At 37.1% G+C, this 26,061-nt stretch overlaps 1 protein-coding gene across 1 annotated transcript in view; it reads left to right on the forward strand.

The window, feature by feature from the left end:
• ARMC4 (armadillo repeat containing 4) overlaps positions 1–26,061 on the forward strand; it is a gene marked incomplete at its 3' end in the record, with an annotated part of 57,235 nt that overhangs the window by 11,860 nt on the left and 19,314 nt on the right. Inside the window, exons 10-15 of the mRNA XM_010153945.1 lie at positions 17,713–17,859; positions 18,075–18,284; positions 18,450–18,686; positions 20,008–20,118; positions 20,623–20,777; positions 24,064–24,306. Coding sequence (XP_010152247.1) covers positions 17,713–17,859; positions 18,075–18,284; positions 18,450–18,686; positions 20,008–20,118; positions 20,623–20,777; positions 24,064–24,306 — 1,103 coding nt within the window. The remainder of the gene's footprint in view (positions 1–17,712; positions 17,860–18,074; positions 18,285–18,449; positions 18,687–20,007; positions 20,119–20,622; positions 20,778–24,063; positions 24,307–26,061) is intronic.

Raw genomic sequence — 26,061 nt, forward strand, 5'->3', positions numbered from 1 at the left:
TCAATCTACTAATAGCTTGCTTCTCTCTTATGGACCACCTCATTGTACTTTTCTGAGACCTCAGGGAAATAACCATACCACTTTTTAGTAAAGACCCAAGGTCCTCCTGGAGAGGATACTTGAAATTAATTACTGTTGACGAACTCCCAGAAATCTTTTTATTGGCCCATCTATGGAACACCCTCTTTACTTCTCTCCTGCTTACATAATTCTCAACTGCCTTTCTTCTCTAGATCCTTCATGCAGCCATGTTTAGATCTTAGTATTGGACTTGATTGGACACTGAAACATATCTACACTTGTATGAAACCATTCTGAATGAAAAGCGAGGATGGCAAATATTAAAATATATTTTTCATGCTCCTCTGTTTTAGAAATTAGTATATTTTGTTCCAGCTGTCAACAAGCAAAATTACTTAATGGCTTAGAACTAGAAAAAGAAAGGGGAGCGTTTTTGATCAAATTGTGAGTACATGTTAAGGAGTAACATTTTCTTCACAAAATTCCATCATGTGAAGAAGTTTTGTTATGAAAATTCAAATGTATAGTTGTGTATGTATTCATGCATACACTAGACTTCCAATAGTTCTTTTAATTAGATAAAAATTAAACAGAGTACTTGAAGATATGCTTAAAATAGTTCTCTGTTGATTCTTAGCTACGTAAGGCAAGAAATCCCTAGCGGCAGATAAAGCTGAAAAGAGATGCCTCGGTCCCATACCACAGACAGTGGTTGGAACTTTTATTGATGGAGTGCTACTTTAGCTTGCACATGGAATTCATTTTAATTCAAGTATAAATACTGCACTTCTGGCCAGACTTAGGAGATTTTTTGGCATTCTTGTTGTTCATGTAGGCAAGTGTTCATGACACATTCAAAATAAGAGAAAAATAAATTTATGACTGCAATATTTAAGTATCTACAAGCGTATTTATGTAGAAGCACAAATTTCAGAGGGTTTGTGTGTCTTCAGAGCTTGTATACATTGTTTGCACAAGTTAAAAATTTAAGAAAATGCCTTAAATAATAGATGTCTGAGATACCAAGTTAAAAAATGGAATAATTGGTAGGTGCAGCCATTTTTTGAATGTCTGCTAAAGTAAACATGAGTCACAGTTCAGCAAGACTCTATAAAAGATCAATTTGCAAACACAAAACTTCCATAAAACCTGAAAGATACCTGGGTTTTATACCAATGTTAGATTGTCATTAAAACTTAAAAAAGTGGTTGCTTCCTGTGTAAAGCAAACTTGACAGATCCTGTGAATTGTGCCTGTAGACTATGTATTTGTATACCTCTTCATGGAGAGAAAATTCTAGTGTAGGGGAAATTCCCTTCTGACTTTTTGCCCTTCTCCATTCCCCCTCCACTCTGTGAAAGAGCACCCATGTTGGAATTGCTCCACTGGGAAGCAGCTGACTCTCTGGTCTGGCTCCTTGTCCTACCTTCAAGCTTCTCAGGGCTGTGAAACACAAGATGTAGCATGTGTGCTCTTGCCATGTCTCCCCATCGGCTTAAGAACGGGCAGTGACAGCAGATGAGTGAGCTTGGTGATGGCATTGTGTTAGGCATCTTTTGGGGCTAGAGTAGACAAAATTGGAATGAAGCTCTCTGTTGATTCACTCAGGGAAACCTACTTCAGATTTCACATGATTTATTAAAGTAGTGCTTGAGAAGTATTAGGTTTCTAGGGGAAGGACTACATTTTACCTGTGAAAAATTTTAGGAATAGGGTGAGGTGGGTCACATTTTACAATGGTGTTTTTACTAGAAATGCAGAATCTTTGCACAGACCTGGGGCTGTTCACTAAAAAAAAAAATCAGAAGAGAAGAGAGTGTGCTAGGAGTGCACAGTGCTTTGTGCTGCCTGCTGTTGAACACTGATTATGGCCAGTTTTTTGATAAAATTGAGATGTTGAGAGGCGAGTTGGGGCTGGTGACTGTGCCAGGAATAACTCCAGTCTCCAGAGTAAGTCTTTAATCCCTTAAACCCTTGTGCTATTGCGTTTTGGTTCCCTGTAAGGGTGTGATTTATATGTACACCTATGCCAGGGTGAGCTCTGGACAGAGTTCTGCAGGACCATGTCAGTTACAGAATTCTTCCTTCAGTATCGTACCTGGAAAGCCATTGTCCTTTTGGCAGTATTTCAGGAGTACAGTAGTGAAACCAGTCAAGTCTCACACCTCATGTGAAATATCCACTAATTTCATATCTGCTTTGAATTACTCCAGTTCAAAAGATCCCATAGCATTGTATTTCTTTCCTACTTTGGAATCATAGGTAGACAAACCTGCTGTCTCTCCCCAGCTGTTTGCATCTTGTGCCAGGTCCGTTCTGGAGAAAGGGTATGGTGCTGCTCAGGAGCTAGGGAGGACGTGCCCCAAGTGTGGCCATGAACACCAGCTCCCAGTTGTCCGTATCGGGGGATGCCGCCTTGCAGCGGATGGCTGGGAAGGAAGGTCATCCTTCATGTGACTCTGAAATCTCATTGACTAGGCAAGAAAAAGGTTGAAAGAGCTGCGGGATACACTGGGTGTGTTCTGCTCTGCACCAACAGCTGCATTTTGGCAGGACCTTTGGAAGACTGGTGCGTTCAAGAAACATTTCTGTTGCTGGCAGCTGACCCCTTTGTACTGGGCTTACATTACGTAAAGGTGGCAAACAGACCAGAGAGGCAGGAATGTACAGGAATACTCCTTCTGGACTTTGCCTCTTGCCTTTTCTTTCTCTCCAACTCCCTCTAAAAGTCCTCACTTATTTCTAGGTAATTGGATCAAGGAAATGAAAGTCTTAAGTGATCAAAGCTATGGGTCTGAAAGTGCATGTATTGCAGCGAGTCTTGGCCGGGCAAGAACTACTGACCATCACTTCCCCTTCGCCTTTGCAGTGCGAGCAGAGCTGAGCCAGGAGGATGTAGTGCGGCTGCTGCACTGCAGGCAGAGTTTATTTCCTCCTCTCAGGAAGCTCAAATTGATCAGTTAGGGAAATGCAGCTGTGTGTTGGCTTGCAGGAAAGAATAGTGGATCTCTAGCTGCACTTTTTGTACGTGGAGGGCACTAGCATTCTTGGGAAAGAAAGGTACAGGTTAGAAATGCAGAAAGTCAAATAGACAGTGTAAAAGTACTGGAAAGCTCTGCCAGGAGCTGAGATCTAGGGTCTGAAATGAGAGGTTCATGTAGATATTATTGATAAACAGTATGGTATAGTTTGATTCTTCAGGAAAAGACAGGAAGGAACCTGGAGGTTGTAATTTAGGGTCTTAGGGCAAAGCAGGGTGCAGGAAATCCAAGTATGCATGAAAGGCAGGAATGTGGACAATGAAGGTCCAAACTATTACAGAAACAGGGAGCCTGTTTCAGTCTTAAATGGCACTAGCATGTGTGCATGGAGTTCTTTGCAGTCTGTATGCAAGGTTTGCAGTATGACATTTCTCTGCTTGGAGGAGAAGAAGGAGGCAGTCAAGGCACTGCTTGCACACTTCCCTGCTATGCAGTAATATAAAGTCAATCACAGTTCATGTCTGAGACTTGTCATATCTGAGGTCTGAGGTTTTAGGTATCTGAAAAATAGTTACCTTCCTCATAAGATTTTGCAATAAAAAACATCCAGCCTTTCAAAATAAATTATTAGTTTCTTATGCAAATGAAAATTGTTTGGCAGTCTCAACCCTCCTGTGGTTTAACAGGTGGTGTACACAGCAACTTTTTTGCATGAACCAATTACAAATTTATAGCGCTTGCAAAGACATTGATGTGGCTTGTAGGTTTTTCTCAGAATTTGTATGAAATAGAGGACAGATGCAATATTTTTTAACTGCATAATGGAAACACATAGCTTTCTTAAGTTATAATGGTATTGGAGATGTTCCATGTTATTACAATTACACTAGTACTGTAAAAATTTAAACCAGCTTCATAAACTGTGAATGGATTAAGAAATTGATTGTATTTTGGGATTAGCATTAAAGTTATTCTGTTTTATTCTAAAATGCGGAACCTCAGAAGTGACATGAACATATTAGCCTAAGGAATAAAATGTGTCTTCTAATACTAATTAATTTAAAGTGAAACTACACAAAAAGTAGTTTTACATTTTGTAAGACAAGTAAAAAAACAGTATTAGTGTTACAGTATGCCCATTCAAGTACTAACTGTTTGTTTACTTACTTTACTCATTGTGATACTGCTCAAAAGTTTTAATGATAGTCATACAAAAAGTCTAAAATCTCTGGTATTTATGGATATCCCTGAACAGCAAACTTCACAGAGAATGGCAAATACAAATTCTTAGTATATGGAGACTTATTTCTTGACTCTGCTTTGATTTTCCCAGGAAGAGTTACAAGTGGGTAGAACCTTACAATTATAATTCGATAGTTACATACTTAACATAGAAGTTACGAGTTTTGTCAGATATGTGGAATAGAGGCAACTATTGGAATCTAATAGCAGGTGCAAAAATACCTAATCTGTGTAGGAAATATTATTTATATTATTTTTCTACAATCTGTGGATAAGTTAACTGTTTTTTCTTATAATATCACATTAGCAAGACTTGCATAATATTATATTTTAGCTATTCAATTCAAAATAAGCACATGTAAGTGCATATAAAATATTTTCATATATATAGTAATGATGCCACTGTGTTTTCAGCACTGAACAGCTTTGCAGTTAATCTAGCTAACCTTATTAGTAGAGTGTCTAACAATAAATCTTTTCTCTTCCCTTATGAAAGTATATGGTGGGGTAATATGAGGGAGTTTATTCAACCGAACTGAAAGATCAAGATGAAAAAGAAAATTTGCTATAGTTTGGCAAAGTGGTAGACTGTTATTTTTCAGAAAATACCAGATGTGTGAGATATAATATGTGCTACCCATTAGTATTTCTAGGCACATGTTTGGCTAACCTCTCAGCCTTGGCAAGTAATCTCTTCATATCACTCTCTTCTCCACTGTTCATGAACATGTCTTGTTCCCATCTTCCAGTATTAGCCAAGATTTTAAAAAAATTTCAATAAGGCATTTGATTTCTGGAGGAAAAAAAAAGGATAAAAATATTTAAAAAATGCATTTTTTTAGTTATGTATTTTTTTAACAACCTAGCCAGTGCTAATCATGAAAAAGAAATCTTTTTATGATAAATTTACTGGGCAAAAAATATTGGCAAATGGTGAACTCTCAAATTATTATTATAATTGGGAACTCTGAAACACTTGCATAGCTCTCTCCTCAAAATACTGTACAAACAGTTATTCCTCATCACAAAAGACATATAAAATTCGTAACTGCCAGTTGATTTTTTGGCCATTAACACCAACTCTCATGAATTTCTGTGTGCTGGAGGTTTAATTAATGTTCTGAAGGTCACCCATTCCTAAGAGTGTAATAGCTGATTAGATGAAAGACAAGATAGAAATAAATAAATATATTTTTTTAAGAAGGGCAAAAAAGTAGTACTCATCAAAAACTAGAAAGAAGAGATAGTATGTCAAAAATTAAGGGTTGAGGAAAAGAATGTAAAATAACTGATGTTTGGTTGTCTTTCTGCAGGATTATATTCTATCGTAAAAGCAGGCAATTAAATTAATGAGCTACTGTTTTGACACTGTAACTACTATACCTCTAAAACAATTGTCAATTGCCACAGCTGTCTCAATCTGATTTACAACTTTCTAATCATAAAGTAGATAATCAAGTTCTTGGCTTTCCTAAAGAAGTAGAACATGATTGTGTCTGAAATCTACCAAGAGTTCTAAGAAGGGAGAACATCATTCTTCATTGCTTTAAGTGTTCCACATTGGCTCAATGGAATCACAGCTGTTTCAGAAGTGTGCCTGTGCTACAGCCGTATCTTCATCTATGTTTGTTTTCCTATGCTCTCACTAAGCTCAGTTTTAAAGTTTGTTTTATTTCTCCGAGAACATTTTTCTCTTAGTTTTTCATAAACTATTGGTATCATTTTGTTTTTCTTGCAAAATCTTCTTTGGCTGGTTTCAAATCACACTCTCTTTTCTGCCTGCTGAGCTTATGAAACTTCAGTCGTGCGCTAGCTCTTCAGCAGTCTATATAGGCACAGGTTTTCCTAGTTCAACCTCATCAAATTTCCTCCACAGATTCACTTCCAGTGGTTTTGCAAACAAGTTGGATCCATAAAAATAAAATAGCTGTAATAACATTAAGGCTTTTATTCTCTTTGTGAGCCAAGTGCTAGGCAAAACCAAAATTGCTTAGGCAGGTCTGACATTGTCACATAGGGTCAGGAGCGTATTAGGGGCAGCATTTGTCACATCTCCCAAGTCTGCAGTTGGGATTTACAAGTATCAATGTTAAATTAAAAAAAAAACCACCACAACAATAGTGCTGTTTGTGTAGGTTTTGGTTTTTTTTTTTTTTAATCCTAGTCCCTTTTCTCTTTCTCATTCAATCCTCACTTCCTTCTAATTTCTGCATGTTCTTTTAAAAAATAGATGTTTTGTTTTCCTCAGATGAAGTAGCGAAAGGCGGGGAGGGGACTGTATCCATATGCTAGTGCCAAGATATAGAAGGCAATACCTAGATTGGGATTCATCTCACCTAGCTCTAAATGTAAACAGAGTAGGTGTTTGTAGCTAAGCTGAGCATTCGAGGCTACCTTTATGATCACTGGAAAATACAGTCACTTTTAGGATGTGATTCATCTGATATTTTAAGCATCTAATTCAGAGTGAGATGGATCACGTTTTCAACTTCACTGTTGACTTGATTTCAATTAACAGGAACGTAGGCTGGCTATAGATGACTAGATCTTAATTATCAGGAATGTAGGATGTCTGTAGATGAGTAGTGAATTTAGACAGATGATTCCCATCCCCACAGCCTTGTGCATTTGAAATCATTAGTCAGTGTAATGTGAAATAGTGTTTTCAGAGCCTATTCTTATTCCAGATTCTTTATGTATTTGGAAATAGGAGTTTACATGCTTTCTGGCCTTTTTTTACTTAAAATACTTTGTAAAGATCAGCCTTTTTGGTAACAGTCTTAGAAACTAATTGGTAGTCTTTAGTTAATGGGAGAATTAATTGATGGGCATCTGCTAGTTACCTGTGCTCTAACTTTGGCCTAGCCAGCTTGGTGACTGTGCTTGAGCTCTGTTTACATAGACAATAGGCACGTGATCAGCATCCAATAGGTTTGGCTTGCTTCCAGTGCTCCAAAAGGATTTCAGTAGACCAGTCCTACTTGCTTTGCACAGCTCTTCACCTTCTTATCACTACATACAGCGCTGCCTTTGGAGCTCTTCAGAGGGTGGGCTGCAAAGTGTCGTCGCACTTTTAGGTGGTTCTTCGGACGCCATGTTGGTCAACAAAGAGAGAGGCTATCTGGATTCTGGAGGAAAGCAGGAATAAATAAATATCTGGAAGGAATTTGTAAGAATTGGCTGTCCAAAAAAACCAGCAACATGTGGTGATTTTGTGACATCTGACTGAGACTGATGTTGTCTGAGCAATCTGAAAAACAAGGTAAAAATTCCAGTAATTTTTACACAGATCCAAAGGACCTGATCTGCCTTTTGGTCACAAAAACATACATATGTCCTTTCTTTGAGGAATCATATGAACTTAAGTTTCTTACTTACTGTTCTATGAGAAACAGCATTTTTGTTCTCTTTACCCAAGAATCACTTTTAAATTTATGTCTTGGCCTTCTGAGTTGTTTTGGTCTCTATTAGCCCAACTAACTATTCTGACCTATCTGTACTGGCACATAGTATATCTGAAAACTTGTTTGCTTGATTTTCTTGCAAATCAGTTTAACCATATTTAGCAAATTTACTGAAAGGACTTTTTTTTTTGTTCCACTGGTATCTTTTAGCTATTTGATATCTTTTGGGAGGGAGATTGCCTAGGCAAAGGGCATCTTTATGGGATGGCACAGAACTGGGAGAGAAGCATAGCTCAAGAACACCATGAGCCCTAAATGATCACTGGCAAAGGGACATTTTGAAGACCATTGAAGGATTACTGTAGGGTAGGTTTGTCTCAAGGGCTTGTGATTCATGTAGCATCACATGACTTCAGCCAGAGACTGAAGGCGGAAAAGGAGGAAAGAAAGCAGATGAAGGCTAATATGAGGTAGAAGCCTATATAAAGAAATGTTTGTAGGTGACTGGGCTCAAATATTTAAATTTAAGAACATAGCCCACTTGCAACAGGACAGTATAGGACTGCAGCAGTTTTAGATTGAGCAGTTAGTCATGATTCCCTTAAACTTTATAAAAGGTCACTTTGCTGCTCTTTTATAGGTTTTCAGGTCTGCAGCCAGCCTTGTTCAGGGGACAGAGTATCCAGATGTATAAAATCAGTCATCTCAGGATGATATGTCTGAACATAACTCTCTGGTCAGCGTGAATCACTGAAGGTGTTGTAATGTTTATATAGGCACTATAGACTATATAGTGCTATAGACATGGCACTGACGTCCTCTGTGCCTGAAGAAGACACAAAGGCTGAAGGAATTGTGTGTGGTGCACATACTCACTGTACCCTACCCTAGTGTCCATGATGATGCTCCAGGTTCTGGATTGTTAAAGAGACTAGTCTTTTTATGTACTTAGTTACTATCCCTTTAGAGCAGGAAACAAGATGGAATATGAATATGTTCTTTAACCTCACAACTGAAGATGTTTTGTGAAGCTGTGAGTGCTATTGGCCATGTTTCTGATGTTCATCAGGCAAGCTGAATATATGTATGATGATGTTGCACACTGCTATTACAGGTACTGTGGCAATGGAGTTCTCACCCCAAAACTACTCGTTACTTGATGGTAGAAGCTAGCATGACCATTTCTAGAGGGAGTTGTCTGACCTTTTGGCCACAGGCGTAGGCATGCAGAAAGCTCTGCACTGCAATACCAGACAGCATGGAATGGAACAACTCTCCCACTGTTTGTGACTTACCAAGTGTGTAAGTATCTGTTCTCTAGGGCAATCTCTTCTGAAAGCAAGACAAGGTCAGGACAGTAACCGAAATTCAGTATGTCAAGATCCAAACAAATGAGTGAGCAATCTTCCTTCATTTGGGGCTGAAGAAACATGTGGCCTGTCACTTTCAAAGACATGGTCCTACCAACAAGGATGCTGAGGTAAATCATCTCAGGGATTCCCTCTCTGTTGGTGATAGTGGCAGCTGATGGCAGTGTACCGCTGAAGACCTAAAATGGTACCAAGGAAAGTGGCATTTGTTACAAAGAATGGTGGCAGATTATGGGTTTTGCATTAAATAAAGCAATATGCATATGCTAAAAGAGCCTGTCATGGTGGGCAGAGGAAGACTAGGGTGGTTGCTGAAGCTGAGTTTGTTCATGCTGGAGTGTCACTGGGAGACTATGGTGTGTGTTGGAGACAGTCAAAGACTTACTCTGTAAATACAGCCACTGTGCCAGACGAGCTGAAGTCTGAACTCCAGTATGGCTACCAGAGGTGCTACAGGTGGCCTCTGGTAATTAAAACCTCAGCCAGAGCTCAAATTCAGAATGACCTCAGTGCTCATTCATTCACTTGAATGGCGACATTTTGCCATAGGAACAGTAGTTTCTGATGGTTCGATGTGATTAAATCACAGATGAACGTCTGTTGCAGTGATCTGGTATAGAAATCACAATAGGATTGGGGGGGTTTTGTCCACATTACAATCTTTTCATTTTTCTCCCCAAATTTATCTAGGCTTGAAAAGAATGTGGTCCATTGTGTTTACAAAATTCTCCAGATACAACTGGGGAACAAATATACTCCTAAACTGAAAACTTCACAAATGAAAAGAACTTGCACTGTTAAGTTATTATATATTACCTTGGCCAGGTTTTCTGTGGTTTTGGGGTCAGCATTTCCCTTCTCTCCAAGTTTGAGGTTTGAGAAGTTACTGGGAAAAACATTCTACTATTCCTAGTCCAATGAGGTAAAAGTTCATATGTTTGTGCATGAACTACATTGACTCTTACCTCTTCTAGAGTAGAATCCTGTTACTGGGAAACAGAAAAGCAAAGTGTGCTTGTTTTAGTTGGGATAGAGTTAATTTTCTTCACAGTAGCTAGAATGAGGTTCTGTTTCAGATTTGTGCTTAGAATACTGGTAACACCCATGTTTTTAGTTGTTGCTAAGGAATGTTTATATCAAGTCATAGACTTCTTCAGTTTCTGATACTGTACCTAGGGACGCAGCCTAGACAGCTGACCCAAACTGACCAAAGGGACATTTTGTTGGCTTTTCTTGCTTGCTCTCTTGCTCGCTGGTACGCTCTCTTGCTCACTGGGGCTCATTCTGGTTCTGGTGCGATCTCTCTCTTGAGCTTGGTCTGGCTCGCGGGTTCTGGGGCTGTGGCTCTTGCTACTTCGGGACCTGTCTTGGCATTGGTTGGTGGGTGGTGAGTGGTTGTATAACTTATTTTCCATTATTTTTATTACACAGTAGTAGTAGTGGTAGTATTATTTTCATCACATAAGTGGCAATATTAGTGTTATTAGTATTAGTGTTAGTGGTATTGTATTATTAGTATCACTATTTTATTCATTTATATTCAGTTATTAAATTGTTCTTATCTCAACCCATGAGTTGCCTTGTCTTTTCCTCCAATTCTTCTCCTTTGAGGGGGGAGGTGAGCAAGCGGCTGTGTGGTACTTAGTTGCTGGCTGGGATTGAACCGTGACAGAAAGCTAACAGAACGGATGCGTGTCGTGGGAGAGTTTTCAAGAGGGAATCAGTGGTTGCCTAACAAAACCTTCTGGTTCTCTCAGAAAATAATAGACTTATTCTTTTATTTGGAAACTCATTTCTTTTCTATTTTGTAAAATACAGTAACAATTTAAACTCACTGTGTCTGGGTCATAACATGTACGTCACTTCTCCCGCTGTGAAGGGTCATGGTCAAGGCATTAATCTGCAATTAAAACCATGCAACTTCTGTGCATGTTTTTAGTCCAATGTGAGCATTTTGGATTTTGTGAGGCCTGTGATTTTCCACTGGCTTTAGTTATATTAATCTGTATGGTTTACATACTGCCAGGCTGTAGCCAAAGAACACCAGAAGATTCAGGAAATGGGGCAGGGAATTATTCCATAACTCATTATACTTGTCCATAATTCATCTCTTAACAAGTTGCAGCCTGTATGTTACATAAACTAAAACAGAAAATTGGAACTATTATTTAAACCAAAACAAAACTGAGTGTTTAGAGGTTCACTAGCATAGAAAAATTGTCTTGCTGAAGCATATTATACATATTATACTGCAATACTTAGTCTTTCATTAAGCTTTATCAAAATTTATTTAAATTTTGAAGTATTTTCCAGCAGAAAATTACAAAATAGCCTGTGATTTGAGAGAGTCAAATTCAACAGAAAATCAAAAAGTCACAGAAGTGTAAATGAAGAGTTCAGTTCTATGCTTTGCCACTTATTATGGCTTTCTTGTTTTATAAAAATGGCAACATTTTAATAATATTTTGGGCTGGGATTCCACTTAAACAATGTTTTTGTTCTAGGAGTTTTTTGATTCCATTAATTAATTTCAATTAAATAATTTCTAGTATAACAATAAAGTATTCTGTAATTTGACCTACTTTGTTTTGGATATCACATAATACTATTTTATTTGTTCAGTGTAAAAATATATTGATTTGGTATGTTTGGTCTTATTTTTTTCAAGTATATTGTAATTGCCATTCAGATTATATATACTCATAATTAAAAGGAGGGTATTATTATACACAGGAATGACAAAACTGCCCACAAACAGCAATTTTCTTTTCTGTTATTCAGTCATAGACATCCTATCACAGACCTGCACATTAAGCTATCCATTTCTTACTTTTCCATTACATCATGCCTTCTGGTTTCCTGAATTTCCATAACAACAATGGATGAATTTCTGACCTCCCACTAGCTTTCATTTCATTCGTATTTGATGCACTGCCATTTAAAAACATTATTGTACCTGGGCAACATCCTGGGCAACCAGTCTTCAAACTGCCCTGTCTTATGTTTGAAATCAAGATGATTTTAGGTGCTTTAGGAGATAATGGCTGCAAAACAAGTACAAAGCCATCTTTGACACGTTTGGGTTGGGTTTTTTTCAGTGTAAAATTCATTTAACAAACTTACAGAGAAAGAAGTAAAATGCTTAGGTATTAAGTTACTTTCCTGCAGCTAATTTTTTTTTTCCCCCACCACTGCAACTCTCTTGTGGCTCAAGAAGCCCTAGGATGACCTTAAATACTATTTTTAACAAACATTAGCACCAGCAACTAAGTCAGTAGCTATTTTCTACACTTTTCTATTGGAGGATCCACCGTAACCTGCAGTCTTTGAGCAGTGGGGTGGGGGAAGAGGCATGCTGTATTTGAATGCGTTTCTGTCAGAAAGTTTCAGAATGTACTTGAATATTCCAGGAGCTGTGTCCAGCACTCCATGAGATCCTGAGGAAGAATTTCCGAAGGTCTGACGATTTTTAAATGGAGAAAGATAGGACATTAAACAAGCAAGTGAAAAGGGGGCCTGGATGCAGCCAAAAGCTTGTGTCTTCCATCTTGCTGTGTGTTCAAAATAGGCTAACCAATGCATAGTTGTATTTAGAGAAACATCACCAAATAAGGATGTTTCTAGTATAGCGGTGACTAAACCTAGCAATGTTCAACAGTTTTGTCAGAGTTCTGGATTTGAATATGAAGTCACTCTTGAAATTCAGAAATGGCAAAGTATGTGGAATAGCAGGACAGGTTCTCAAAGGCAGGTCAGAATTGCTTGGCAGGGTGTGTCCGCTCAGATCAAATGTGCTTCATGAAGCCCAGGTGCAACATTAAGTGGACGAAACACAAAATTCAGAACTGTAGAGTCACAAAACACAAAATTCAATGCCTGTAGAGTCGAGGGGCTGTGTTCTGGAAACAGTTACTCTAAAAACTTCAGAAGTTAGCATGCAATCAACTGAACAGTTGCACTACTTCTGTGGCAAAGACAATGAATGCTCTTTCAGTAAATCGGGACCAGTGAGGAAACTTAGGGAGGTAAGGTTACCTTGTTATACAGCACTGGTAAGACTGATTTTGGAAGCAGTGAGTCTTGTTCTGGTGTCCAAATTTTCAAAAAGTACTGGAAAAAAAGTGGTGAAGTCACATAAGCTGATTATTTTAACAGTAAAGATGATTAGCCTTTAGAATTCCCATTTCCTGACATCTTTAAATCAGGACTGAATTCATGGCCCAGACAGATTCAACGTATGTGTTAGTCAAATGCTAGTTATTTTGTGATACACGAAAATAAATGATTGAAAACAATGACTTATGAAGGCAGTTAAACTAGCTGGGCTACTACTCCTTTTTACATTAAATCTTGATGCATATTTTGAAGAATGAAAAGATAATTCACCATCTTTGCATGACACCTCTGTAGCTTTCACCGTTCCTGAAATGCCCTTTTCGATTGTAGAAAGAATATAAAGGGAGGCTCCAAACCCTGCCCTGCTGTAATGGAACAATTTTATAGGGAACATCTCATGGAGATCTTTTTCTTTTCTTCCTCCCATCACAAAAGGCGAGATTGGACTCAAGACAGGAAATTTACAGTCTTATCATCATCTAAACCAGCTGCCTTTGTATACGTACATAAAAAGCTTTAACTAGATTAATCTGTGCATTATTGTATTATAAAAGTGGTCTGTTAAACACCTTAAAAATAAAAGCAAAAGGAAGACAGGCTTCCCTAGATATTCTTTGTAGTTCTGTAATTCTCAGTCATGAGCGCAGAGTATCATAATAAAGACATTATACATACATTGCACAGAAGATGTTTTACTGATAGTGTAGCAGTGATACTGTTTTATTTTCATTTAATTTGTGGGTATATATGTTACACCACTATATAGGAAGAGAGGCGCATTTAAAACTAAATCTGTGTTTAATTTCAAGCCTTAAAATTGGTTGTTGATCTGCCAGTAGAGTTTATTTTGCATCCAGCATATCAGATTTCAAATGGTGTAACAACATGATGCAGATTTTATGTCAAGTTAATGGAGAAGTAACTATTTCCATGCATGTTAAAATCTATGCTGTAAGTACTGCAAGACTTACTGTAATGATAACTTCAAGAAACGAAAAATAATTGTTGAAACCATCAGTAATATTTCTTATTTTGTAGAACTGATGCTTCAGCACATATGAAAAATATTTTATTGTGGTTTTACTTTAAAAACAGTTCAAGTGGTGTGTGCGTTTTGAAGCCAAAAAAATAAAATGAACATATATTTTATATACTGTTCTAATTTTTATTTGAGAGAAATAAAAGTTGTTTATTTTTTTAAAACCTGGTCCATATTAAATGTCATATGCCAGATATTATACATGTAAGATAAGTAAATTATTAATTACTACATTATGTATAAATGTACTTTCACCGTAGGAGAAGCATGTCTCAAAAGAAGAGACCTTGTCAGGTTAGCAACATGCTTCTTACATTTATGTAAAGTAATAAGAAGACAATTTTTCTCTTCAAACACCAGTTGCAAAAGTTTTATGATACAAAACAAAGTAAATCTCAAAATCGATGCTGTATGAAATGACCACAAACTTCATAAAAGGACAGTGGTTGGCCCTTTTGAGTTACAGAATATTCTATGTAGTTTTAGAGTCTCATCTTGTGGATTTTTTTAAAAATCATTTAGACTTTGATATGTGTGGGTAAACTGATTTCTCTAGGAAAAAGTTTGAGAAACGGTTACAATATTTTGTTCCTTAGGACATGTTTTACAAAACAGGTAAAAATATGTTTGTAAAGCTGGAGATGTTTCATTTTCTTCTGAAGCCAAGATGATTATGATCATTAAAAAAAGGTAACATGAAAAATATGTAGACATCTTCCTTTGGGACACTAAATGTTAAGATTTTTTTTATATTTAAACATTTTTCTGTTGGAAGTCCTGTGGATATCTATTGTTTCAAGAAATTTAAATAAAAGTCAGCTAGTAAGCTCCCTCCATATACATCTCATTGATCAGCAGAAGTGTTTTGTCTGATGTGTTACTGATCTGGAACTTGTATCAAGTTTTTATCTCACATTCGTTTTGGATGTATTTTCTCACTTGTGGTTCTCTAATACATTATGATATCTGTTGAAGAGCATGATAAATGTAAAGACTTTTTTTGTGTATTTACCTTACTGTTTCTGTTTACATTTAAGAGATATGCTGCAAAATGCTGTGTTTTTGTTAGAGCTACTTGTTTCATATTAGCAAACATTACTCAGTTTTTCAGTATCTGTATTTCAGTATGGTGTGCATAGTTGAGCAAAGTATTTTCCCCTGAAAAGGATTGGCTCAAAGTCCTTTACTGTTTCAAAAGTGTCATTTGAAAGAGATGAGCTTGCCAGCACAGTTCCGATCTGGATGGGAGCCAAAGCTTCACGGGAATTTAGAGGCATGTGGAAGGTGGATACTGTAGTTTGATTTACTAGGTGCTCTAAGTTTAACTTCCACATTAGCACCGGTTGGCATTGCTCATGCACTTCAGCTTCTGTTGCAACTACATGGTAGCTCAGCCCTCCTAATTTCTGTGCAGTTGGGTTCATACCTTATTGGATTAATAGTAAATCTATATTATAGGTTCAAAAGAATCCATTGTTATCATATGGTTTAACTTTCTGCATACCACAGGGTGTATTCTTTGATCTTTTTCTTGCTTTTAGTCTAGTAGCTGTGGCTGAAATAGAGCTTATCTTTTAGAAAAACATCCAATCTTGACTGAAAAATTTCCACTGCTGGAAAACTTATCATCTCTCTAAGCAATTTCTTCCAAAGGATAATTAACCACACAATGGAAAATTTGCACTTTACTCCTCATCTAAATTTTAGTACCTTTAACTTTGAATCATCAAACCTCTGTGCTAGACTATCACTAGCTCTCTGTGATCATATTCCACTTCCTCACAGATTTATTTATTCACTATGAATAAATCATATCTTAATTTCCTTTTTAATAAACTGAATAGTGCTTCTCATGTCTGTGTTAAAGCAATTATTTTTGAGGCTTACAATCATTTTTATTTTTCTTCTCTGAATCATCTCCCTATTTTCACCTCCCTTCTAGAACTGTAAAAAAGAAAATTCAGCACAGAATTTCAATAGTAGTTGCACAAGTGCCTAAAATAATACCTATGTTCCTATTCAGTACTTTAACTTACACATACCAAAATTAATCCTTTTAATCAAATGTTACATTCTAATCTCAATTTTATATTCAACATCCCAACATATGCTCTGGCTTTCAGGGTAGAACTCCTACATTGAGCTGTATCCTGTTTCCATTCTTTTTAAGTGTATGACCTTAAATTTAGATGTAAAAGAAACTGTATTGCACACATCAAAAGACAATGTATCCTAGTAACCTGACTGCAACAGGAGAGACATGATAATCAGGATGGAAGTTTTCTGTGGTTAAAGCTCATCTTTTGCACTCCGGAGGTCCTGACCTCTGATTTCCATGAATATGGGAAACTTGACTGCATAACTTAGAGTAGTGGGAAACTCTGTTCACGTTTTACCAAGGCAGAAGAAGGCCAGGATAACGAATGCCCAGGGCAAAGTAAGAAAAGGGCAGACACACAGCTTTCTAATACTCTCCAAGCCCCCACCTGTTTTTAGCTCATGAAGTTGAACACTGAATGAGATATTTTTGGTTTTATTGACCTTCAGTTAAATCTTTTAGCTTTCACAGAATCCTTTCACAGTTAGTTCCTCTGGTCTGTTGCCTCATTTGAAGAACCAACTCTGTTTATTTCTTTTTAGATGGAATCCAATTATACCTCATTATTCAAGATTATACCTGTATTAAAAGAGGCCTTGGACAGTTAATCCTTATCTATCCTGCTCAATGCCATCCCTAGCATTGTAGACTTCTGTCATATCCATTCAGGCATCCCTCTTCTAGACTGAAAAAAACCTTGGATTATCTTTGTTGCTCTTTTCTGAGACTTTTCCAGTGCTACAGTAACCTTACTGAAACTAAGGCTGCAGAACTGCATGAGGTTTTTAAGGTGAATATGAACCATGGATTTATACAGTGGTATAGTGACATTGTCCACTGTTTTTCCACATCAATCCTAATATTCCATTTGTTTTTTGATTGCAATCTACCCGAATCCCAAGTTATCATTTCTAATAGTTAGAGAGTTGAATACTATCTAATAGTGGCAATTTGTTATTGTTCACAATGTCAGGGTTTTTTGTAAAAGCTTTCTACAGAGTCTACAGTTTCAGAAAAATTCTCTAAAATGTCCTCCACAATGGAAGATTCCAGTCGGAATCTCTTTGGTTTCTTCCAGAGCAAACACCAATGCAAAGAATGCAGATCACTCCTCTGAAATGTCTGTGCCTTCACGTGTGTTATTTTGCTATCTGCAAAATCTCATACAGAACTCACAATACTCGATTGCCTAATTTACTAGTCTATTCACAGCAAGTCATATTAGTGATCTATCACCTGTGCTGTACACTCTCTTAAATCTATATGCCATTTGCAGACTTTCTCACTAGTTACATTTCTTACTATGTTTGCATTACTTAACACCATAGAGTCAAAACAATCTGACATGTTTCTTCTTTAGTAGTTGTTTTACCAGTACCAATAGAAGACCCTAAGTTTTATATTAAATGTGCCTTACACATTTGTTAATTATTTATTTTAGGGAGGTAATCCAACAGCTACTGTGATTGCTTTGTGTTCAATGAGAGATTTCAATTTGGCTCAAGAAACATGTCAGCTGGCCATCAGAGATACTGGATGTCTTGAAGTGTTAATTAATTTACTTGATACAGAAGAAATTAAATGTCAGGTAAGTAGCTGTGTTGAATAGAACAATGAATATGCCTTTTCTATTAGAATATTTTTTCAATTTTCAAAGTTATATTGTATAAAGAAAACAGATTTCATTATTTTTTCATTTCTGTATTTTCTTGATTTCAGGGATTGTTTAGGAAAATAATCAGTTTCTTTTCATTTTATGTGTATTTAAATAATGCTTGACTTCTGTTATCTTTCATTATTTAGATTGGTTCATTAAAAATCCTGAAGGAGATTAGTCAACATACACTGATCAGACATGCAATTGCAGATCTTGGGGGCTTACAGATCATGGTGAAAATACTGGACTCTCCAGATAAAGTTCTGAAATGTTTGGCAGCTGAAACAATTGCTAACATTGCTCGATTTAAACAAGCACGAAGAACAGTAAGGCAGCATGGAGGAATCAGGAGATTGGTAAGCAGATATTGAATTTTGTACCCTTGTCATATGCATATTTTTGTCAAAAAAATACTTCGTATGATGTATGTGTGATTTTTGTGGTAGTGTTTCCCATCATTAAAAAGCAGTATAATGTCAAACTTCCCTGTAGATAATTTTAAAAATGTGGTGTTTCTTTAGGTTGGGCTGCTGGAATGTGTTTCAGTGGGATCAACCAGTCTAACACCACATCAAGGAAAAGATACTGAAATAGCACGCTGTGGGGCTTTGGCACTCTGGAGCTGCAGCAAAAGCATCAGAAATAAAGAAGCAATCCGTAAAGCTGGTGGCATTCCATTATTAGCGAGATGGCTCAAATGTTCACATGCAGACATCTTAACACCAGTAGTGGGGACACTACAAGAATGTGCCTCAGAGGTAAGTAAACACATATAACTACGTTATGTCTAATCATTAAAACAATTAGCAACTAAAAGGAAGCATTAATTTGGCTGTCACTTAAACCAGGGCAGTTACCCCATCAGGAAGTGGATACTTTGTGTGGTCAAACTGTTCCCGAGAAGGTCACAGCTTGTAATAAAGAACACATAGTTTTTATTTAAAAGGCTAGGAGTAGTTTGTGAAAGAAAATATATAAATTAAATCCTTAATCAATTTCACTTTTTCCTCTTATTTGTTGTCATCCTTGACTAATTTGGCAACTTAAGATTCTGTATTCTGGTTGGTCAGTACATTTAAATTCTACAAAGCTTACCTGCAGTTGTGGCCAGGAAGATCCAATGCAGTGCAGGGCAGTGAGGTTTACAATGTCCTTGTGAATTGTGTCTGATCGATTGCAAAAAGAAGATTTTTCTACAGATTTCTCTGGCAGGTTTTGCAACTTTGAGTATATTCAGGTTTTAAATTTGAATGCAAGTATTTTCTGCCATTACTGTATAAGAAGAATGGTTATTTCTCCATTTGTGGAATCATGTTTGAAATTAAGGTGCATTGCACTCAAGGTCAAAAACATACATAAGCTCTCTTGGTGAATTTGAGACATGGACGATGTGGTTTTCCAAAAGATTTTACATTATAAACCACTTTATATTTTCAGAATTAATTTCTTGAACTGCACAGGTTTATGAATGCACCACAAGACAGTGACATGGTAGATTTTAGCTTCAGTAGTCTACATTGAAGAGTTGAGGTTTTTGAGGGTTTCTTATCTGATCAAATTTGGAAATACACTAAATGCATCTTTTACACAGATGTTTCCCCTCTTTTAAAAAATGGTCCCCTGTTACAATGCCTGTGGGTTCAAATGTGGAAGAAAAGATCATTAAAAAAATTTAATTCTAAGAACATATTTTTCTAACCTTGTTCTAGGAATAGATCTGTTGTTTTGGCTGCTGGCTCACAATGAAATGAGTGGGTATTTCTTGATCCCATTCTCAAGCCTCTTTTTCTTCCATGACTCTGAGCAGGGAGTCTGGTCACCTTTCAGAATATTCTGAATTCTGTTTAAGCCAGGTGGCTACAAATAGGCATTTCAGCACGTGGGTTTACAGGTGATTTGAAGACCACTGCAGACGTATTTGATTAACTTTGAGAACATCAGTAGTATTTTCAAGTCAATGTGGATCACTTGTGCTTAAAATAAAGTACAAGCCTAGAACTGTAGCACTGTATTATTATTGTGACTGGTGTTATTAACTGTTAATATAAAGGTTTTAAAAGAGACAGTTTATCTTTTTAGCCAAGCTACAGACTTGCAATAAGGACAGAAGGAATGATTGAGTATCTTGTGAAAAATCTGAGTAGTGAACATGAGGAGCTTCAGATGCATTGTGCAAGTGCCATATTTAAGGTAATTCTATTATTATAATCAGTAAATCAGAGCCAGGATTAGACCTTTGTTTTCATGGGATTGTCAGTTTTAATATTTCTTAGTTTTACTATTTCTCTAATTTGTAAGAAATTTGTTTATAAAAATGTTGATGGTCTTTGGCTTTATTCTTAGAACATTTTAGCTGCATACTCAATACTGTAATTAGCTCCTACTTGCTTTTCTTGTGTGCAAGCCCTAGATTGCATGTGTAACCAACGGAGAGAGGCAAGACATACTGTGCAAAGAGCTGCTTTGGTTTATTATGTTTATTTGCCCACAAGGTGGACAGTGTGATAGTATAAACACTGTTGCATATACAGTAGCGGTTCACTGTCAAACTCTCTTGGTGAGTTCTTAGCATATTCAGATACTTCAATGAAATATTTATGTTTTCTTCTCTATGAGTTTTTACCAGTTACAACATAATACACCTAGCTTTTGAAGAAATCGTTTTACGTGTTTCACTTTTTTTTGTGTGTATAGTGCGCAGAAGATAAAGAAATACGTGACTTGGTTAGACAGCATGGAGGTCTAAAACCGCTGTCTGTTCTGCTTGGTAACTCTGAAAACAAACGACTTCTAGCAGCAGTGACGGGAGCAATCTGGAAATGTGCAATCAGTGGAGAAAATGTGTCCAAGTAACAATTTAATTTTACAAATGTTTCTTACATTATCAGGTTTTGATTTTATGGGCCTCTGTTGTTTCCAAAATTATTATGTCATGAGTCTTCAAAACCATACTTTACAATCAGTTGGGCTTTCAACTTAGGTTTTGTAGTCCTTAAATATTGCCACCTGACCTCATCAGGGTACAGTGGAAACAGTGTTAAGTTCCTAGAATCTTGAGTCCAAGTGGACAATTGCTGCCTCTAAAGAATAGTTAAGGTGTAGGACAGTGAGTCAGGAGGTGTACTAGCACATAGTAAACGTTTGAGATGTAGGTGTATCTGATATCTCGCTCCTCTCTGTATCTTACAAACCAGAATCATTGCTACATGGTAGAGAGAGTAATCAGCACACTTAAATGTTTTACAACAAGAGACAGAGGCATATTATCTCATTTTAGGGTAGGTATCTAATACACATTAGGTCCACCTGCTTTAGAAATGTACTGGAATTTACGATAATTAGCCGAGATGCTTCTCCCCTTGACTACAGAAGGGGCTGCGAAAAGTAGCTTAGTCTGGACACCCAGCTTCTAAATGAGTGGAATTGACTAATGAGAGTCCTACCGTAGGTACCTACAACCTCTCAGTGTCAGGGTTCTGAGTGATTATCTGAGAATGTGACAGCAGGAGTTATCACCACGTTTCATGGAACAGCCTAATAATTAGAAATACTTAACCCCCTCATCGAAAATTTGTTTATCAGATTTATGCACCTTACCTCAACAAAAAAGCCTGCTCCACTGGAGTGTGTGCTAGGCTTCCTGCTGCTCTGTACAGAGCAAGGTAAGATTCATAGGCTGGAAGGACTATCGGTGAGAGGTAACCTCTTCCTGCAGCCCTGATTTCAGTGTGCTTTGCTGGACAAGCAGATATGGTAGATAACTGCTGGATAAAAATCAGACAAAATTCCAGTGATAAGGGTTTACAGTCTGGCTTTTTACTGTATAAATGAGTTTCCAAACTGTTGATATACAGAGACATGGCTTTTACATACTCTACTGCTGTTCTACTGTTTTTTGCATTCTTGATTGCACAGTAACTTGGCTTTTCAGAAATGTATATCCTTCTTCTCTGTGGGCTTTGAGTATCTCCACATTGGCATCCTAGTTCTGGATCAATCAGTGATGAGATGGCCTGAATGGCTCGCTCTGTATTAGTAAACTGAACAGGGCCAAACCTTTCAGCGTTTGGGCACTGTGTAAAGATTATCCATACTGTTAAACTGCTAGCACAGTCCCTTACACAGTTTGGCCTGTGCCAGGAAGCGCTGTCCCAGACAATGCCCAGACACTCCTTGGGAATAGTGCAGGCAACAGATTGCTTCCATTAGTCAAAATGGGTGAGGCCACCCTGAATTGTGATGAGGAGAGATTTCAGCCGTATGGATGCTATGTTGTGCTTCTTGTCCTCAGGGCTGGAGAATGAGCCATGGCCTGTTTGATTTATTGTATAGCTGTAGTCCATAATGCTGTTCAAATGCAAACAGATTTTTGCTGGGCTACTCACATCTCTCTGGCAAGTGCTTGACACTCCACGAAGGTTACTAGCCAGGCGCAACTTCAGACCTGAGCTGAATTCATGTATTACGTAGTGCAGAGTCTGAAGCAGAAAACTCTCTCCAAACTCGAGATGGGAAGGCACTATGGAACAAGGAGGGAGGATAATATGAAAACATGTAAGTAGATTTGGAGGGGATGAGCTTGAGTGTGACGTGAAGTTAGCACTAACAAACCCTGCTGATTCCTTCAGGGCCACTGAATTATCTTTAAACTACACAGTATTTCCTATACGTTGAGTTCACTGCCGAGCTGACTCAGCAATAAGCTGATACAGGTGCCTGGGCCCGACCAGCTCAGATTCCAGTTTGCGTGCAAGCAGCCGTACTGCTTCTGGACACAAGATGGCCCGAGCCAACAGCTCTGTCTGTAGCCTGCCCATCGCAGAGCCAGCTCATATCATTCCATCTGTGAAAGAGTTGATAAGAAGATTCCTCCTTAAGAAAAGGCTTGAATAATGAAAAATGAAAGTTTCTCATTTCTCAGTTACTTTGTTATACTGATAAACGAGCTTGGAAAGCTCGTTTTTATTAAAACAGTTCTAATTCTGACAACAAATTCTCAAAAATACTCATTTTTCTGTATGAAAGAAAAGCCACATGTACAACTGATTCCTGGAAAAGACAGCTTATTTGTAGCTCAAATAGACATTTCCAGAAGCTAGGTGCTGTGGGGGAAGCACAAGTGAGAATTCTGTACTCTCCGAGGAATTATCTCTTTAGGGAAGGAACTATGTGTGTTTATGCAAAGTTATAAATCAAAGCATAATTATTAGATAATATACAGGTTAAAACTAGCTTGATACACCAAGTGGAAGTGTCAAGGTGTATCACAGAAAGAAGTATGAAAGGAAGATACAGTATTTGTTAAGTGTTAAGAATCTTTTAAGTTCTCAACAAAATCAACTTAGAAGACAACCCCAGTACTGAGGAGTAAAGTGCTGTTCTGAAAGATGAACTTCTGAGGTTTAGCATGCATCTGTTTGTAGGATGGGACCTCCAGGATTTTTAAAGATAAAAGTTTGATTTTCAGTATCAAAAGTGCTATGAAGAATAAGGGGAGTATTCATATAGCAGTCAACTCAAATTTCTGTCAATTTATTATTTGAATTCAAAATGGAATCGAGCATAGAACAGAATAAATGTACTAGAACTATAGGTCTGACCTTAGGAAAATGCACTTATTAGGACTGAACTAAGTATAGAAGTGGTCAGGTCAAACCCGCTAAAACATAGCGTTTATTGAAAAATAATGTAATGTTCCTTTAGTCCAGAGAGGTGGAAGAGCATCTGATGTACTACTACTCTAGCTATGTTAACATGGGAGGAAAAAGTATTGGAAGTTAGGATGCCTCAGTACTTGCCATTCTTACAGTATGTTTTCAGCTATTTATGCATGCACATGTCAAGCATTTATGCATGCACATGTCAAGCTTTTAAAAACTCAAACTGCTCTGCAGACTCCTAGATAGCTAAATTAGAGAAATGTATTTAAAAGGTTGAGAAAGATATTATGCTGTATGTCACACTTTGAAGAACTGATTGAAGTGGTTTACTGGTATTGTGATTTCTTCAACAAGATACTTTACATACAGAAATTAAACATTATACTTCAGTCATAATTATACTTTATTTATAAAAATCAACTTATAACAGTAACATACTGAAAATAAAAACTATTTTTTAATTTCTGCATTTTAGATTTCAGGAATATAAAGTCATAGAAACTTTGGTAGGACTGCTCACTGACCAGCCTGAAGAAGTTCTTGTAAATATTGTTGGAGCACTGGGAGAATGTTGCCAAGAGCCAATAAATCGAAGTATTATCCGTAAATGTGGTGGAATACCACCTCTGGTCAACTTACTTACTGGAACTGATCAGGCCCTACTTGTGAATGTCACCAAAGCCGTGGGAGCTTGTGCAACAGAACCTGAAAATATGATGTAAGCTGTTCATATTCATAGTATTTTAAATACTTGAAAAAAAATGTTTAGTAATGCTGGCACAAATATAGTCAAATTTCATCTGACTTAGAAGGATATTTTTCTTTCTGTTTTCTACAGGGTTGTGTGGGTTAGTTACATCCTACCATAAAATGTGATACATATTAAAAAAAGTCATTAGGGAAGTATGTATAAAGTAAAGCTTTTACATTTTGGGGAAAACCAGATAAACCTTTAGTAAACTGATTTTTATTAAAGTTAAAATTCGAAGTTACACAGCACCATTTTGAAGTGCTGTATGATAGGTACCTGTTTTGCCTTCTCCTTTTACATCTGTTCTGAAATCATAAGTAATAGCCTAAATTAGAGAAAGTAATTCCAAAAGAAAATGTTCACATTTACTGTCATGAAAAATTATTTGGAAACTTTTAGAGTATTATTTTTATTTTGTCTGTTTTGTTCATCTCCACCATTCCTTTTATGAACTCAGCCTTTTTTTTGACCCTTTTCTCCCCTCCTATTCCTTTGCAAAACCAAAGAAAGAGACTGTCTTTTTACTGAGAGAGTTGCTGTTTTCTTTGGTTTTGTGATGTAGATTTGTACAGCTTACAAAGATCCTTGAATTTTATGATTAAGTATTCTAGTTAGATGTTGAGGTCGGCATTTACTGTGCTTACAGTTCCCTTACAGGGATATTTACCTCAAGATTCTCAGCATATTTCCCTCCTTATACCTAAGAAAGGTCAGAAAGAGAGTTTTATTAAGCTCCTCCTGTTCTGATTTGCATAATTCACTTGATATTCATATAGCAGTGCAGGGAATTCTTTTACTGAATAGGGCTTTTGTTTTCATGCTTTGGCTGTCACCCAGTGGCAAAAGGCTAGATGGTACACAACTGTAAACATGGGTTGTATGAACAGCTAGCCATGTAGCATAAAAGTATACATAAATGAAATGGAGTTTGCAAAGAGTGGACAAGGGGATCAAGTGTTGAATTTGAAAAAAATCTCTGTTGAAGATTCTTAGCTTTCAGAATGTTCTTTAAAATATTTTAAAATATTAACAAGTAAGCAACGTCTTAGATCAAGAGGAAAATATACTTTTTACTACCGCAAAAAACCTGTTACACAGAAATTATTATTATTAGCAAGACTGTGAAATGTACCTGATGTATGGTGCTATTTAGAATTGTAGTACTAGAAGAGATAATGCTGCTATCTTTTCCCTAGGTATGATTCATCCAGGGGTGGATAAGTTTGATACCAATCCAGCAAAATATTTAAAAACATTGCTGAGTTAAAACATTGACACCAGTACAACTACCCACACGTGTAAATGATTTGCTTGGTTGAGTGCCTATCACAAGGTTAAGATACCAGATTCCTGTCCCCCCTCAAAAAAAAGGACATCCCTTCCTTTCCCTTCTCTCAGAACGGTAGAGCAGGAATTGAAATTGTAGCTCCTGATCTAAACTGCACTCCTCCTTTTTAGGAAGAGTAAGTCACCAAAGACATGAAGTATGTAGCATCACTTTGTTCCATTTACAGAATTTGGGACTAAAATAATTAGTATAGGTAGAAAGTACTGTGGAGTTCATTCTCTTTCAGTAAACATTTTCTGAAGTTCTTACCCAAAAGGACACATCGTAACTAGCACCTCTTAATCTCAGAGGTGCTGCCACCATCACTGATGGACTTGGCCTTGGCCACCAGCGAGTCTGTCTTGGAGATGGCTGTCATCGGCTCTGTCAGACAT

Source organism: Eurypyga helias, unplaced genomic scaffold (assembly GCF_000690775.1).
Source record: "Eurypyga helias isolate BGI_N326 unplaced genomic scaffold, ASM69077v1 scaffold11136, whole genome shotgun sequence".
Classification (NCBI taxonomy): Eukaryota; Metazoa; Chordata; class Aves; order Eurypygiformes; family Eurypygidae; genus Eurypyga; species Eurypyga helias.